The sequence below is a fragment of the Haliaeetus leucocephalus genome, unplaced genomic scaffold (genome assembly GCF_000737465.1).
Source record: "Haliaeetus leucocephalus isolate CR32 unplaced genomic scaffold, Haliaeetus_leucocephalus-4.0 Scaffold450, whole genome shotgun sequence".
NCBI classification, from domain to species: Eukaryota; Metazoa; Chordata; class Aves; order Accipitriformes; family Accipitridae; genus Haliaeetus; species Haliaeetus leucocephalus.
The window spans coordinates 4447025-4463485 of NW_010972886.1; the positions used below are offsets into that span (position 1 = coordinate 4447025).

The following is a 16461-nucleotide window of genomic DNA, read 5'->3' on the forward strand; positions in this document are numbered from 1 at the left end:
GGCCGGCCGGGTGGTGGTTGGTTAGGCCGGCCGGGTGGTAGTTGTTGGGCCGGCCGGGTGGTGGTTGTTGGGCCGGCCGGGTGGTGGTTGGGACGGCCGTGCTCCGCCTGCAGAGCTGTCCTGCCGGCCAGCCCTGCCCTCGGTGGCGGGCGCAGGCAGCGGGGCGAGCGCTCTGCCAGCTGTGCTCGATGGCAAACCTCTGGGGCTTTTTTTGCTTCTCCAGGAAATACGTGAAGACCCCCTTGTGCTGGATGAGCCAGCGCAGAGAGACACTGGTGCCGGTGGAACTTGCCAAGAGAGAGAAAGAGCAGCTCTACTAGACCCGGGGCGATCCAAGCAGCCTTCACCAAAAGACTGATTAAAAACAAAAAAAAAAGTTCAGCGATGCTCACACTCTGATGGGACATTTGGTATCTTTATTATAGGCAAGATAGTCTCTCTTTCATTTCTTAGTAGAGCTTCTTTCAGTGGCAGTTTACAGCCAACATTAAAGATCGCTGTAGTTTTTATAACTTACTGGAAGTCTAGGCTCCCTCTGTTTCAGACCACCACCCCTCATCTCCCCTGTGGTTACTCACCTCTTACATGCAGGAGGTGAATGGACATTGGAATATTGTGCACGATTCTAGTTAGCCCTATTCAACAAGAGTTCAAAGAACAATTGGGGTGCCAAGGAGAAGGAAGAGTCTCACAGGAGGAGCCCACCAAAGACAGGTCTGTTTAGCCTAGCAAAAAAGGGGCTGAAAAGTGTTAACAACACTCTGTCAGTATATTAGGGAAGACAACACTATAGAGCAAAAATGGACAACTGTGGAGTGTAAAGGATGATGTTAGTGCAAAGCAACCGGGTATGAACTGTTTACGAATTAATATAGGCTTCAGCTTAACACGACTTGAAAAAAGGATCTTGTTCATCAGAACTTAATTATTTATAAAACGGAGCACGCTCAGCTTCTAAGAGGAACTTTACCTACAGTTTCCTGGGAGGGCCAGGATTCAGTGACCTAGGAAATACTCCTCAAAAAAACCACAGTCAAATTGTTTAATGGGGGGATATTTGCATAATCAATTACTCGAGACTGAGGATGGCCTTACAGAAGAGGAGATAGGATTTCTTTGGCTTCCCAGTCCCAGGAAAGTTAGAAGCTGGCAGTACGAGAGTTGATGCCAAAATCATTCTATTTCTCAACACAGGGCACACTGGACTTTGACTTTTGGATTCAGAAAGCGAGAACTGTGTGGTACAGGGCAGCACAAAGGGAGTTCAGAAACTGTAATCACTGCAAATCATAAATTACATCCAATTCTTGGTTATTGCTTAGCAAGTGTATCCTGAATTACTCAACAAACCTCTACAAAGGGTTATCTGTATGGGTCCCATCAAAGAATGTAGGTCTTTTTTTCTTAGAAGGTTAATAGTTTTTTTTAGAATGATCAGTAGATAAATATTTATTAGCAGATAAATAAATGGCTCTTTGTCTAAAGAAAAAAGCATGCTTTAAAAGCATGCTGGCTGTCTCAGCAGCCACACAGTGGCATTTCTTCCAGCATTTAATTGAGGAAGCAAGACTGACACTGTCAGCTGGAGTGCAGATACTACTTCAAACTAAGCACATGATCCCACTTTATTTGCTGTCTCATAGCATAAAAATCACGTGACTGTGTCCTGCACTGAAGGAACAGTAACTTGCTAATCTAGGTAAAGTTTTACTTCTGAACAGAGCGGATCAGTTCTGATCAGATTCTTACATGGTCACACTTCTAGGTACTGGCACTGTAAATTTATAGGAGCACATCTATTCAGACAGTGAGGATGTGTTCAAAACCTGAAAAGAAACTATTGAAGCCACGGACATGATTTGCCAGAAGTCACTGGACATTTAGCTACCTCAGGTTGGGAACCTACTGGCCAAGTCTGTACCACAACCTTCTTGTATCGTAAGCTTTAAGGGAACCAATATCAAAACCTGTTGGACTTTTGGTACAAAGGCCAGGTAAATAGTTATCACAATGCAGGATTTTTAACTATGCAGATCCCATGTCATCTAAAACAAGCAAAACACTTACTTGCTAGGCCACTGGCTAGCAGGTCAGCTTATGGCGGCCTTTTTCTCTGTCCTGATCTTAGAGCCAGCAGTCCTCACAATAACCTTGTGGGCACTATGAGACCGGGCTGCATTCAGGGATTCTTGTCATAGTATGCATAAGGCTCAGCAAGGTGCAGTTTTTGGCATACACAACGTACCAAAGATTAAGTAAAATCTTCTCGTAAGGGTCCATGTGAGCCCTTTTGACATAGTCTATAAGCAACGAGAGACCGAGCACACCCAGGACACATGGACAGACAGTGGGACTGTACACCTGAGACGTAGGTGACTCAGACTGAAGGCCCCATCAGAAGCAGTTAAGCTTGGAAGCCTTTTGCTCTCATTCCCTGTGGGGAATTGGCAGGTTCCCATCCCAAGCTAAAATTCCACCCTGGATCTCAGGTGCTTCCACAGACATGGAAAACTTTGGATTCTATTACTTTGAATTTTGCAATAAAAATTGAAGACCTGCTTAGAATTTTGTTTGAGGTCTACAGTTCCAATATCGACCACAACAGGCTAGAAGAGGTCCCTGCATGGGAGACAGCCCATAGCAAAGAGCCTCATTGCGCTTCCCTGACCGCAGCAGGAACAGTTCACTCCACGCTGCAGCAGCAGGAATTGGCAAAGGTAAGAGTATTCCTGTAACTTCTACAAATAGTCAGGAAAAGGATGCCAAATGTGTTAGAGCTCAGCCACGTAAAAGTTTCATAGCAGTGTGAAACAGGAAGAGCTGGAGAGCTGGGTTTGGAGCAGTGGGAGAGAAGAACCAGGACGTGGCCAAAACCTACAAGATTTGGTGGGTTTTTTTACTTGGGTTTGGGGGTTTTTTTTGGGGTGGGGGTATTTGGAATGCTCAGTTCAGCATCCTGATCTTTGCACTTTTGGGATCAGCTCACATTCTGATACACAGCCTGAATTTCATTTTTTTTTTAACCATAGTACGCTCAAGCAAAGAATAGTTTTGAAAAATACCGATGCCTTCTTGCTAGAGAAAACACCACATTCTATTACTGAAATGGAAAGAATAATAAAACATGGGATACATGGTTGGTGCCATGTGTTGCATAATGAGTATGTGTCAAGCCTGGAAGCCTGGCAAGCATTTGTTGAAGAAACTAGAACTTCTCAAGTGCCAGCAAAGGGCTGCAGGTGGACCTGCTAATACTGTAAAGCTTTTTTCTTAGATCAACAGTGGTATTTTCTTTTTATAAAACCTATACATTCCACTGTCAGTTCTGAACACTTGTAAAATGATCTTGTCAAAAAACAGAGTCCGAACCCACCATTTGCTGGATTTTTGCATGTTAGTACCTTCCTCAGTTTTTTAGCATTGATGTCTACTGAAATCTCCCCACCCGCTTCATGTTTAAGCTGGAGGACAGTTATCAGTATCATGCATTCTACTAAATCAGCTTCAGAACAAGAAATATTAAGGTGACTCTGGGTAGTCTTCCAAGTATGCCGTTAGTTTACCAACATCATTCTTATACTAACAAGTGCCTGAGATTAAATCAAGTAATATAATGTATTTTTAGTACGACTATATTACAGGAAATTCATCCCTTTCCTGATCTGTGACTTTACCAGGTAGTGCATTACGCACATTTCCAATATCATCCCCATTTGCTCTGGCTGGTACTGTTTTCTGATAATTGTCTCTAGATAGCAGACATTTTGCACATGCAGTCCAAGCCCATACCAGCTTACAATTTCTATTACATCACATTTAGTGAAAGAAGCTTCTGCAAAATCTTTGTCAGCATTGCAGCTTTCCAAACAAACCTCTGCTGTAATAAATTTTGTGAGTGTTCTTGCAAAAATAAATTTAACGCAGAGAATACCACAGAAATTGTCTCTCCACCTTACAGGTTTTGGGTTCATTGTGAGCTCTTCTAAACTTTCCCCATGTGCAGCTATTTAGTGCATACAGAAGTAAGTAAAAATTCCATCTTTCTGAATAAGGCATAGCTCCAACACTGGTTTAACTGCACAGACCATAATAGCTTCAGATACCTCCAAAAGGTGATGATGCTCCAGTCAAGGACATTTTAAATCATTATCAGCTATAGTCTTAACTGTAGTCCTACAGACTTAGCCCTATATAGCCCTATAAACGTAGCCCTGATTGTACTGGTCTTTTATAACAAAGCCTGCACATCTGATGACATAGCACTGGCAATCACAACCTCATCAACTATGAAAATACAAGGGAAAAAAGGGACACGTCTTACAAATCACATTCCTGCATCTCTGAAGCACTCCACAAAAAAATTTGTCCCAGCTCTAAAATTATTCAGCAATGGATTGGATTACAGAATATGCTTATTAAATTTGCAGGCAATACTAAACTGGGAGAGACTGGGTTGGAATTCAGAGCTTCACAAATCTGTGAGAAGGGTCCGAAAAAAGCAGGACACAGTTCTGAAAGCCTAAGTGCAAATTTCTCTGGTAATGCTAATTGCAAGTCAGAGAATGATAAAATGGAGCTAGAAACTGCAGGAAAAGATCTAGTGGTTATGACAACTCACAAGCCAGCAATGAGTCAGAGTTATCATTCTACTGCAAAAAGGAGCTCTTAGTAGGTTGTATAAATAGAACCAACCCTTCTCTTTAAGGAATGTGAAATAAACTTTTTATGGCGCTGCTAGTGCCACAGCTGAGCACTGTGCAGAGTTTTGCATGGGATCTACCCGGAGAATCCAGGGACAGATGAACAGTGCTCTAGAAAACACAGCCATTGAGGAAGAGCTGATTGACAGGTAAGTTTAATCAAAGCACCGCTCCTCACGCTGGAGGTGAGAGCTAGCATGCTGAGGCATGCTGTCTGGCCTCAGGTCCACATCGTGACTGCAGGAGTCCATAGCGAGAGCCTAGGTGGAAACAGCATAACATGGCAAAGGAAACAAAGACAAACTCTTGAAGATGGGGAAGGGGGTGTGTGTGTATATGCATGCATGCATAAGCAGCAGCAGCAAGTCTTATTCCAGACCGAGGTGGGGACCTACTGATTGAGAGCAGTGATGGGAAATAGTGACATCCCTGAGCATAAGCATACACTGCCAAATGCCCTTCATCATCAGAGGTTTTAAAGAGTATTTGTTTGAGGCTCCCTTGGAGCTAGGATAGGTGAGCACACATTTCAAGGAATCTTTATTTGCTATTATTATTTCTCAATACTACCCTGGAAGTTTAGTAGTGTGCTTTTTGTCCCCCTTACAGATTGTTATGAAGGCCTCAAACTGCGAGCATGGATCTAAGCAGCACTTGAAACAGTTCCCATTTTAATACATTGCAGCTCATTATTATGTTCCATTTTTGTTCTAACAGGCAGACTTCATACTACGTGACAGTGCTAAGAAAAAAGTGAAACGTTCCTCTTTCTCCATAGGTAAATTTAGGAGACACATATGCTTCACAAAAGCTCCAGAATTTCACTGGTAGCACTCAAGCGCTTTGTAATTTGATCCCAAAGAAAAAGAGGCAAGCCTAATCTAAGACAGCTATTGTAGTTATAAAGGCCAAATCCTCATTCACCAGTTTAGGACTACACTTTGTTCCTGGAAAACCCATTACAATTTTGTTCATTGTTCAATACCTTCTGCTTTTTCTTTTTTTAAATTGTAACAATAATACACTAATGTTCCCTAATGATGGTTCGTCCATTGCTCTCTCTGACTTTTCACAAAATCCTCATTAGTATCAGGAGTACCGAGGTCCACATTATCTTCTATAAGAACTGGAAAGCTTGCATATAGCAAGCATCCCTTTCCCTGCTCTTTATCATGAATTCTGTGACTGTTGAACTCAGCTTAGTAATTTCATGCTTATAAATCCTCTCTTTCCTACCTACACTGAGCTTAAAAGGGCTTTTATGAACATATTGCTTAAAGCTTGTGACAAATTGTTGCTTCTTTTTGTTCACAAGGGGTTTGGTTGAGCGTTTCCCATACTATTCCTTCCTTTCCATAATTTCTGCATGAAGTCACTATGAACAGCCCCAACTTCTATACCATCCCCTCAGCCAGATTAAATACAATACGCTAGGCAGTTGCTTCTTCAGGATGTTTTTCCACGTTTCTTTCACAGCTGTGACTTCTGGTACAGTAACAGCTCATGGTTTACTATTTTTTAGCACCCACTAAGACTGTGTATTACCTGCAGCACACAATAGTAGTGTTACATTTCTCTTCAGTGAGATAGGGAAAAAAGACATACATACATTTATACATATTTATTGTATCTTTTTAAAAGTAGCATTTGCAGTTACTTTTAAGCATTCACCTCTCTTCTGCTTCAAATGTGCACTTACTGAGAGAAACATCTACTGGCTTCCAAGTCCAAGATTAATACCAATAATACATGCCAGAATCAAGCTTCATTGCTTGTTGGCAGCTCCTGTCATGAAAATATTATACAGTAAGAAGAGTGTAGAAAAGGTCTGTGTTAATCCTTCAGCAATAGGCTGGGGCTGGATTAGCGTGACCATACCATCTTCTCAAGTTGAAGCACAACACCACTTTCCTGAAAACCGAAGCTCACATAGTAATTTTTTCCTTTTGCATCCAGTAGGTGGACAAGGCAGTTGGTTTTTCTACAGTAGCTTCTTTAGTTGATAAGATTTCCTCATCATCTATAGGAAAACACTCGCTGTAGACCTTTATATTTAGAAATGTCTTCTCTTCATGTAACAGCAAGAAAATACTTGAAGTCTGGCATGTAGTTAAGAGAACTGGGAACAAACCAAATTTCATCCTCAGATAAACATACGTAACTACTATAGATTTCAATCTAACCCACACACAAAGTTTTACACGTACTACAATTAGAAACAGAAGGTATCAGCGAAAGACTATTCTTACATTGTTTCAAATTAATCTGCAGCTATACAATTTTAACTGTAATAGAAAAAGGGAAAGGAATATAACAGAACAGGTATGAAGAGAAATATTTTCCAAACTTTTATTTGTGCACATTCATCAGGTGAAAAAGATAACTTTTACAGCTTCTTTGGTGCCCAATATTCAGCATACAAAAATGTAAAAGACTATTCACAAATAAAACACAAGCTCAAACTAAGAAAAAAAAATATGTTTTAAAGGTAGTGCACATCGTGACAGCTTTGCTTATGAATACACAGAAATTACTGCAAAAATAAATAGAATGTCTTTTTAAAAGCAGCAATTTCATATCTTGTAAACTTCCGTTTTTACAATACAGCACTGTTAAGAGTAAAATCCAAAAGAACTGGAGTTTATACTGTAGCCATGAGCAAGTAAAAGAGTCTGTATTCCTCTGCTATGGTTGGTCCAGTTTTCCTTTTTGCTTTTAGTCCAATGTGCAGCAGTCTTTAAAGGTGCTTGGTTAGGGAACCTAACCATCAAGTGGTGAATTATAAAATTTATTTCCTGCTTTCAAACACGAACGGGTAAATCTGTTCCACAGCACTGGCAACAGCCTTTACATTTGGCCCTGAGAAAAATTTTAAAAAAAAAAAAAAAAAAAAAAGGCAGTAGGAAGAGAAAAATCAGGGAAATGGAAATTAAAACAATAGTATCTTTAAAATAAACTTAATATTTTTAGCTACTACAACTTTATACTGTAGACAAAAATAATTTCTCCCCCATTCCTCCCAACTTAAGAAGGTGTTCCTCTGATCACTTTTACTTACAAGAAAAGACTCTTGCATGAAATCTGCAAGATGTTCTACACTGGTCAATGGCTAGACTACAAATAAATAATACTGTCATTTAATTTCATAACAACTTGGGTGCTTTTTGATTTACTTGCTTAAAAAGTCAGCACAGAGAATACGGCAGAGCCTGAGTGGCAGAGGTAGAAGAAATACTTTTACTTATGCTAATCTTCTAGGAATTTGTATTAGTCAAAGCCTAGCCACTTTTAGCTCTTCTTTTAAAAACCTACCAACAAAAACTACTGCTAAATAATGCTGCATTTAACCTGAGTATGTTTCAAGCAGTGTTATTTTATGTTTGAAAATTATAGACTATTACTTTCTAGTCTGGATTTTGCAAATAGCACCACCATTCATCTCAGGACAAAACCTGCAAGCCAGGGAACGGTTATTGTCTCAGGATAAGCATATGAAGGTTATCTAACACGATCTATGAACATTTGGGGAAAGAAAAGGAAGAATGAACTAGTGACACTTTCTAACTGTACTAGACCATTTTATGCAATGAACAATTAAGATTCCAAATAAGCGAGCAGTAACATGGCAGAAGAAATTCATCCTGGACAGAAGTTTGGTGATGTAGATAAATGAAAACAGCAATTTCTCACGTGCTTTGATGACTGTGAACTCAGTGGTTTTTTAGCTTGCTTTAGACTTCAAAAATTTCTTCCAAGTATAGAGAACTATTCAAAATGGTTCCCCCAAATCATAAGTAAGTTAAATAAGTTATAAAGTTACTTATTTAAGTAATTATGGAAATACTGTTTTAATTTACATGCTCAATCAGAAAAAAAAAGGAATGGAATAGGATTCTTCCTGTATTTTCAAACTTTGTGAATTAAGCACTCCCCTAAAACAAGCCTGGTGAAAGGTACTTGCTTTCTGGGCAGATATTGCACCTTCCTTAAATTTGTCCGCTATTACAAAAAAAGCAAGTCCTAGTGAAACCCTTCAGAAAGTGAGAGTATGAGTAGGCAAATCATTCTTGTAAAAAAAAAAAAAAAAAGTCACTCCCTGTAGGGTTGAAGAAGTGTAAAAACTGGATCATAATTGCAGAGAGTGTAAGAGAAGAAAACAAATCAAAACCCCCAACCCCCCCCATCGCTCATTTTGGAGGAAGAAAAATTAATACTTCTTCCGATTACATATCAGTTCTTTTTCTTCTCTCAATGTAACTCTAAATCTTTTTATACTTGTCCCATTAAAAAAACCCCACCACCTTCCTATTTTTTTATAACATTTCTAATTATGTATCTCAAATAAAATTCTTTGAGTTAGTGGCATGACAAGTACTAGTACTACAGAAATATGAATGGTGAAATAGAACCTCATCTGAATGCACTTGAGAGGGAGTAGAGTAAGGTTGAAAAGTAATTTTAAAAATTTTTAGAACAAAAAGCATAAGACTGTGGACTCTTTTTTTCCCCTAGAAGAAAGGCCTAGGCAAAACAGAAGGCTTCAAAACCAAAAGTGGTCTCAAGTATTTCAAACTCACTGTAACAAGTAAACCAGAAGGAAGTAAAACTTTGATGTTTACAATATTTGCCTTCATATTTGAAAGAACAATTCTGGAAATATGAAAGTGATTTTGTCTCATATATGGAGTAATAAGAATCTTACAGAAAGGCTAAAACTCATTAGGAGGCTGACAAGACACGCTGACAGCCTTTTATTACTGCAGTGATACTCAAGCTTCTTATTTATTTTAAATTTAGTTTCTAGTTTTGGCTAGACCAGTTGCTCTGTTCAGAACATATACTGCTATCTTGAAATTCTTTTTAGCCCTATATTTTCAGATTACCAAATCTGATGCAGTCTTCTTTAAAAAATACTTCTCCCGATATCCTGTGAGAAGTGTTCCTTTTAAAGCCTAGGTATTTGTTAAGGAGTTAAGATGTGAAAATAAAAATCCCTACCCAACTTCTGAACCAGTAGCTGAGCTCTAACAACCACAAGACAGAATTCCCGCTAAAGTGATATAAAGTGATGTTTTTTGGTTCTGTACCATTTTAAGGGGTATTCTCTAAAAAAACTGGCTTCTCGTATCTGGAAGCCTATGGTGGACACCTCACAAGCAAACATAACAAAGAATGGAAAATGAAAATTAGGATGAGAGAGGAAAAAAAACACGGCATGGCATCTTCAAGACCCAGGACAATCATATGTCTGATTAGATGGGGAAAAATCACTAATGCCTGTGATTCAGGTGGTGGTTCTCTCTCAGCTGAGCTTTGAGAGAAAGAGCACAAGTCTGAAGAACTGCAAGTATTGGTCAAGTTCAGTTATGACAAAATGCTATGCTATCCTATACATTTCCATAAATCTCCAGTTTGGAAACGTATTTATGAAAAGGATGTTAATGCTACATGCAGTGTAGTTTACAGCACTATGAAGGTGAAAAAAAAGAAGAAAATTCAAATAAACAATAAATACCTGCATTCTCAAGTCTTATCTCACTTTTGTTTCTATAAAACCCAGTGACCCTACTAATAATAACACTTTCTCTACAACTCTTTCGGCACTTTCACTCAAAAACAAACTAGGTGCTAGTCCTGGGAAACAAAATCCCTTCACCATATCTTTTGACTATTTCAAACATCTTACTTTCCTAAACCTACTGGCCCTAAAGTTAAATATTCCCAACAAGTTAAATATTTATTTTTGACATCAAAATACCTGTAACTGTGATACTGCCTGTGGAAAAAATCTGTAAGGTAGCTCTGAGAGTTTTTATTCTGTAACACACGGCAGGATGAAGTTCTGGTTCATAACTAGAAAAGAAAATAAAAGGTAAAAATTATAGATCTAGAATTGAAAAAGAAAAGCTTAAGAAGTATGCCAAGATTATAATTCTTTAAAATCCTACCATACCTCGCATGAGGTCTGTTATTCTTCGTAAATTCTGGCAATCTGATCTCAAAGGGCATGTTGCACACTGCTAAAACATTCACAACTTTAAAATCTGTGAAAATTACCTTTTCAAAAGAGAGGAAAAAAAAAGACATTAGAAATTCAGTTTACAGTGAGGCAGATGTATGGGTTGCAGAAAAAAAAAGTTAGAATACTAATTAGAATATTTTGATGAGATTTCAAAATTAAAACCTTGTGATTGATGCATTTCTAATAGGAATCTAAACAGTACTTAATGGACTCAAATAACTTACTTTATCCTTCTGTGGTACAGTAACTGTTGAACTAGACACTTCACAGTTGTATTATATGGTTATAGCACAGTTTAAGAATGAGACACAGAAACAACTCATATTGCTGTACCAAACACCACCAAATTGAAAGTAAACTAAATTAAATAGCTCATGCAACATCAAAATAAGCAGAGAAAAAGCTTAGATTTCATTGTTACAAGAATCTTACACAATTTGAAAACTTCTTTAATGCCTTGTTGCTATACACCATTTTTATTAAAGCTAAGAATAAGAAAAAAGGTGAAAATTTTTTTGTTTCAAATCTCCAGTGGCCAGTACAGCAAGCTGTTTTTCTACTCCATTACTTTCTGAAACCCAGCTCAAACTACTGGCTTTCAGTTATTCTTTACCACAGCCATTTTAGATGACAATAAAATAGTCAATGGACAATTCCTAAACAAACAACTGCGCTGCTGAGAAGTCAGTGTTGGAAATATCACTGAATAAACTTTTGTTCATTTTCTGAGATTTCCTAAACTTAAAATGACTGTTACTTAGTCAAAAGTTTTTAGAAGAATACTACCAGTAGAAGCAACTTATCTTTATAAAAGGTCAACTATCAATTTAATCTTCAAAATATATTCCACTTAAACCACTCACTTTATAATAAAACTTGGTGTGTCCACCCTGGAAGCACTGTTCACCTCAGTGATTTAATGTTCCATTCCAACTTTAAGAGGCTGGGTCTAATGTATCCATTCGTAACAGTAAGAGTGTCTAAATTCTGCTTGGGTCTGATGCAGCACTACCACAACAGCCCATCACCACTGCCTTTATGTACTACAATCAAAGGTAGCGTGTCCCTCCCAAAGGACAGCCACTGTGTCTATGTAATTGTCTGTCTGTAAACTGAAACTGTGGGTAAACAGCATAACTGACTACCAGGAAGTTTTAGAGTACTAAAGTGTGTAATTTTAAGTCATTCATGTTGCCGTTTTTCAACATTTACTATGAAATGCAAGTGGTGTTTTTGACTGGTAATGTTAACCCAAGCCCAGAAAAAAGAGGGGTTTCACATTCTAAGTATTTTATTTGGCTTGTTTCTTGCTGTGCATCCTGACAGTGCAGAAGCACTTTTTATCTCCTCTTTAATTAGAGGCTCAAACTTGCCCTTAACAAGATGGACACATATCTGCTATTCCATCAGAAACGAGGGAAAACTATGTTCAAATGACAGTTAGGTTTATACTCTTCAGCACTCCTTCCAAATAAATCTTTCAAGATACTCTAATTTCTATCCAAGAAACATCTGTGGATGTTCATTTATTAAACAAATTTTGTTGTTCATTAGCCAGTGAAGAAGCACTTCTCTGAGCTGCCAAATGAAACTCAAATCCACAAAATAAAACAGCTTCTCTTTAGCCAGCATCTGGAAAACGTATGCCGACACAAAAGGGACATCTGAACGAAAACATGCTCACTGCTAAATTGTTATGCTCCCTCATATTTGTTTCTTTCTTAAAAAATGGACTACCAGCATTGCTTGAGTCATACAAGTCCTTTTTCATTAGGATTACCTGAAAACCTAGTTTCTGTAGACTACGAGCTAATCGTCTGGCACCAAATTTAGCTTCTTCTTCACTATAAAGGAGAAAGAAAAGAATCTAGCATTAACAGAAATAAACTACGTATTTGTGTGCACACATACCACAATAGCTACTCAGACTACAAGGTGAACTGTTATATCATGTAGCACATGAACCATGATCACATGGACAGCCTTCATTATATCCTACTGTATGTATTACATTTTAACTATCTAGATAGTCAAATGGAGTCCTTTACACCCTGTTTGAAGAATATCCTGGCACTTGGCTCCAGCTGAAGTGGGAGACATATTTTGATCATACACACTTTTAAGAAACAGATACGATCACAGGTAGTCTGGAGTTAACGTCCTAAACAATCACCTTCCTTTTTGAGACAGAGATCATATACAGAAAGTATGCAAATTTACTATCGTACCTTATCCTTACTCCATAATGCAGACATATCTTAAAAGAATTCAGCTGTTAAGAGTTTAGCAAGTCTCAGATCTATCTGAACTGAGAGCCTGCTTTTGCTTCTTTCCAGTCCCTCAATACTGTACAACTTGATTAAATTCAGGTGGGTTTTCATGAAAGACTAGGAGATATCCCTCAAAAAAGGTCGTTCCTTCCCAAATTTCAAGTTCTGACTAAAAACATAGAATTCTTAAAGAGTTCTCAAATTAAATCTCTAGGATGTTCTTCATAAAGTAGTCTTCCCTGCTGCTCTCCCAGAAGGCTGAACTGATGTTGCTTATGATTTCACCTTAGTCTGAGTGTTGTGGTTTAACCCCAGTCAGCAATTAAGCACCACACAGCTGCTCACTCACTTCCCGCCACACCCAGTGGGATGGAGGAGAGAATAGGAAGTAAAAAGGTAAAACTTGTGGGTTGAGATAATAATAGATTAATAGAACAGAAAGGAAGAAACTAATCATGATAATAATAACAATAATAAAATGACAATAATAATAAAAGGATTGGAATATACAAAACAAGTGATGTACAATGCAATTGCTCACCACTCGCCAAGCAATGCCCAGTTAGTTCTGAGCAGTGATCCCCCCCCAGGCCAACTCCCCCCAGTTTATATGGCATGTTGTCATATGGTATGGAATACCCCTTTGGCCAGTTTGGGTCAGGTGCCCTGGCTGTGTCCTGTGCCACCTTCTTGTGCCCCTCCAGCCTTCTTGCTGGCTGGGCATGAGAAACTGAAAAATCCTTGACTTAGTCTAAACAGTACTTAGCAACAACTGAAAACATCGGTGTGTTATCAACATTCTTCTCATACTGAATCCAAAACATAACACTATACCAGCTACTAGAAAGAAAATGAACTCTACCCCACCTGAAACCAGGACACTGAGGCAGACACTTCATATAGAAAACTTGCTCCTAAATATGCAGCTTGGCAAAGATCTATGTGTGATCCTGTATAAGTGAATCTTAACAGTGGCAAGTACTGCCTCTTGCCATCTTCTTCATTTACAACATTCTATTTTAAAATACACAAGAATTTACAGCTAGAGAAAGAATCTTCATGAACTCACCTTGTGGCTCCTGTGCAAATAACTTTTCCTGAGGACCAAATTGTGGCGGTAATCCTAGGCTTCCTAAGCTTCATTAATACTTTCTAAAAAGAAAAAAAAAATAAAAGTGGAAGAATTGGGAATTAGTGGTAGTTCAATTTCATACTGGGAGAAAAAAAAAATCAACCGTTAGACAAATCAACTGTTACACTAATACTTCCTTTATTTTTGATAGCCTTAAACTGTTCCTTAATCTCTTTCAGTAATTAAAACAAACAAACAAACAAACAGCTCTTGAGAAGAGCAAAATAAGCGTGGAATATCTCAGCCAGTGATTCAGTGTTCACAAAACAGATTAAATGAAGGTATTTTCCTCTGAATAAAAAGCTGAAAGCTACAAGCATTGTGCTAATTTTTTTCTATTTACAGTGACTCCCACATTGCTGACTCCTTATTAGGATATATATTTTCTTGACAAAACCATCAAATTTTGGGAGGCAAAAACGGACCCTGAGGTGTAAGATGTCTCATCACATGCCTTATACACACTAATAACCTTAACAGTTGCAGTCTTCTGCGACAATATTTACCCACTCCCCTTGCTGTACGTTTAGTGTATGACAGACTAAATGCCTATCAAGACAGAAATACAGAAATAAAACTATGCTTTTCTCTATCCACCATACATAGATATCAGACACAAGAATGTTTAGCTTAAGGAACATTCGTAAAAATAGATAACTGAAGCACGTTGAATTTCTTACCCCAACATCACGCTTGTATATCACATTTGCTCCCTCTAATGCGATCTTCCTCAAGTTTAAATGACATCTTGTTCTAAAAACACACACTACATTTGTGATTAAAATGTCCAATGCAACATCACTGTCTGCATCCATTGGGGTGATTTACAACTCAGTTTTGCCACCAGCTCACCATGAAGACCACATCCTGAGAAACAAAAGTGATAAAATTAAACACAGCAGTAGAAAATTGCCTACTAATGCCATTGTATATATTCGTCTCATTCGTAAATGAGACAAGAAGCAGAAGTGACTACACTCTGACTCATTTAACTGTGTGTGGGGAAGGGGGGGGTGTCTGCATCCTGTATGCTAGAAAATAGGTTATTTATTTGAAGCCATGTTGCCAGACTTAACAGAAATAAAGTGTGTATACATATACATGTATAAAATATCTAAACAACTCTTAAATATGTTACAACTCTTACCAACTATATTGGGACACAGTAAAGATTACTGAAACTTTTTCCATAGCTCCAGTGGATAATCTTTCCTCAGCTCATTTGAGGATGTCATTAGACACCTCAGGAAAATGCACTCCTCTGACTGCTGAAGTTGATAATTCTGAACAGCTTGATGTTTGTGTTGGAATGGACGAGCCTGCTGAATAACTCTGAACTAACACGGGTTACACAAACTGCAGCCTGTAGACAGACTGCTACCACAGCTTTCCCATCTCCATCCAGCACTCTTGGCCCATCTCTCCCAATACAATAGCATAATGCAAACTATACAGAATGTCCTGGTGGCAGCAACAGCCTGGGCTGAGCCACAGTGGCCTCTCACCCCCTTCCACACTGCTCACACTGCATAGAATGAACGTATTTTATGCGCAGAGTAAAATCCAGTGTTTCTGAGGAAAAGCATGAGTACCTGTGAAGGCACAGGATGACTGCATAGTGCACACACAGCAAACTTAAGGCAGCCAGGAAGCGTCCAGTCTGCCTGTGCACATTGAAGGTGACACTCCTAACACACACCTCAACGGGGGGAGGAGGATCACGAGATGGGCTGTTGGGCTACCGCTCAGCCCAGCCCAACACTGCCCGACATCTCTTCTGTAAGCATACCAAAGCTAAGAGAGCAGACATCTCAACTAAATCTCAGGTGAAGTATTTGGGGAAAGGAGAGGAGAAAAAAGTAAGAACATTGGTATATAGTGAAAAGGACTTATATCAAAATACTGTAGTTCATTCAGGAATTTTTCTTTGTAGAAGAATGTAAAAAAACTTAGGTTTACTCCAAGAGAAGTAGACTAAGTAGAGCACAGCCTAAGAGATAGGGGCAATATTATCTTGATCCATTCATCTAAAATTTTAGTAGTATTTAATCCAAAATGAACACAACAGAAAGCAAAGAGCAAAATCAAATTAAAAATCCAGATATATGAAATGCTCTACATGGTCATTGCCATGGAAGAAGCAGGAGACTATGCATCAAGAACAATAATATACATAACAGACTGTAATGCATTTATATCACTTTAAATGTTTTGGCCTTATGTTCTATATCAGAAATCTTCAAGATAAAAAATTAACATTATCATCAGTATTTTCATCTGACTACGACCTCCTATACATCATGCCACAGTCTCTAATTGAGAACTCACCCAAGGTGC

At 38.5% G+C, this 16461-nt stretch overlaps 2 protein-coding genes across 2 annotated transcripts in view; one reads left to right on the plus strand and one right to left on the minus strand.

Annotated features, from left to right (window-relative positions):
- SLC2A12 (solute carrier family 2 (facilitated glucose transporter), member 12) overlaps nt 1-320 on the plus strand; it is a 32039-nt gene extending 31719 nt beyond the window's left edge. The window contains exon 5 of the mRNA XM_010574667.1: nt 224-320. Coding sequence (XP_010572969.1) covers nt 224-320 — 97 coding nt within the window. The remainder of the gene's footprint in view (nt 1-223) is intronic.
- Nucleotides 321-7025: 6705 nt separating this feature from the next.
- TBPL1 (TBP-like 1) lies at nt 7026-16109 on the minus strand. The gene is made up of 6 exons (XM_010574668.1): nt 14805-16109; nt 14062-14144; nt 12503-12566; nt 10654-10757; nt 10459-10553; nt 7026-7559 (listed from the first exon to the last, which is right to left on the minus strand). The coding sequence occupies exons 1-6, from the start codon at nt 14937-14939 to the stop codon at nt 7489-7491; spliced, it is 552 nt and encodes a 183-aa protein (XP_010572970.1). The 5' UTR covers nt 14940-16109; the 3' UTR covers nt 7026-7488.
- Between the last annotated feature and the right edge of the window lie 352 nt (nt 16110-16461).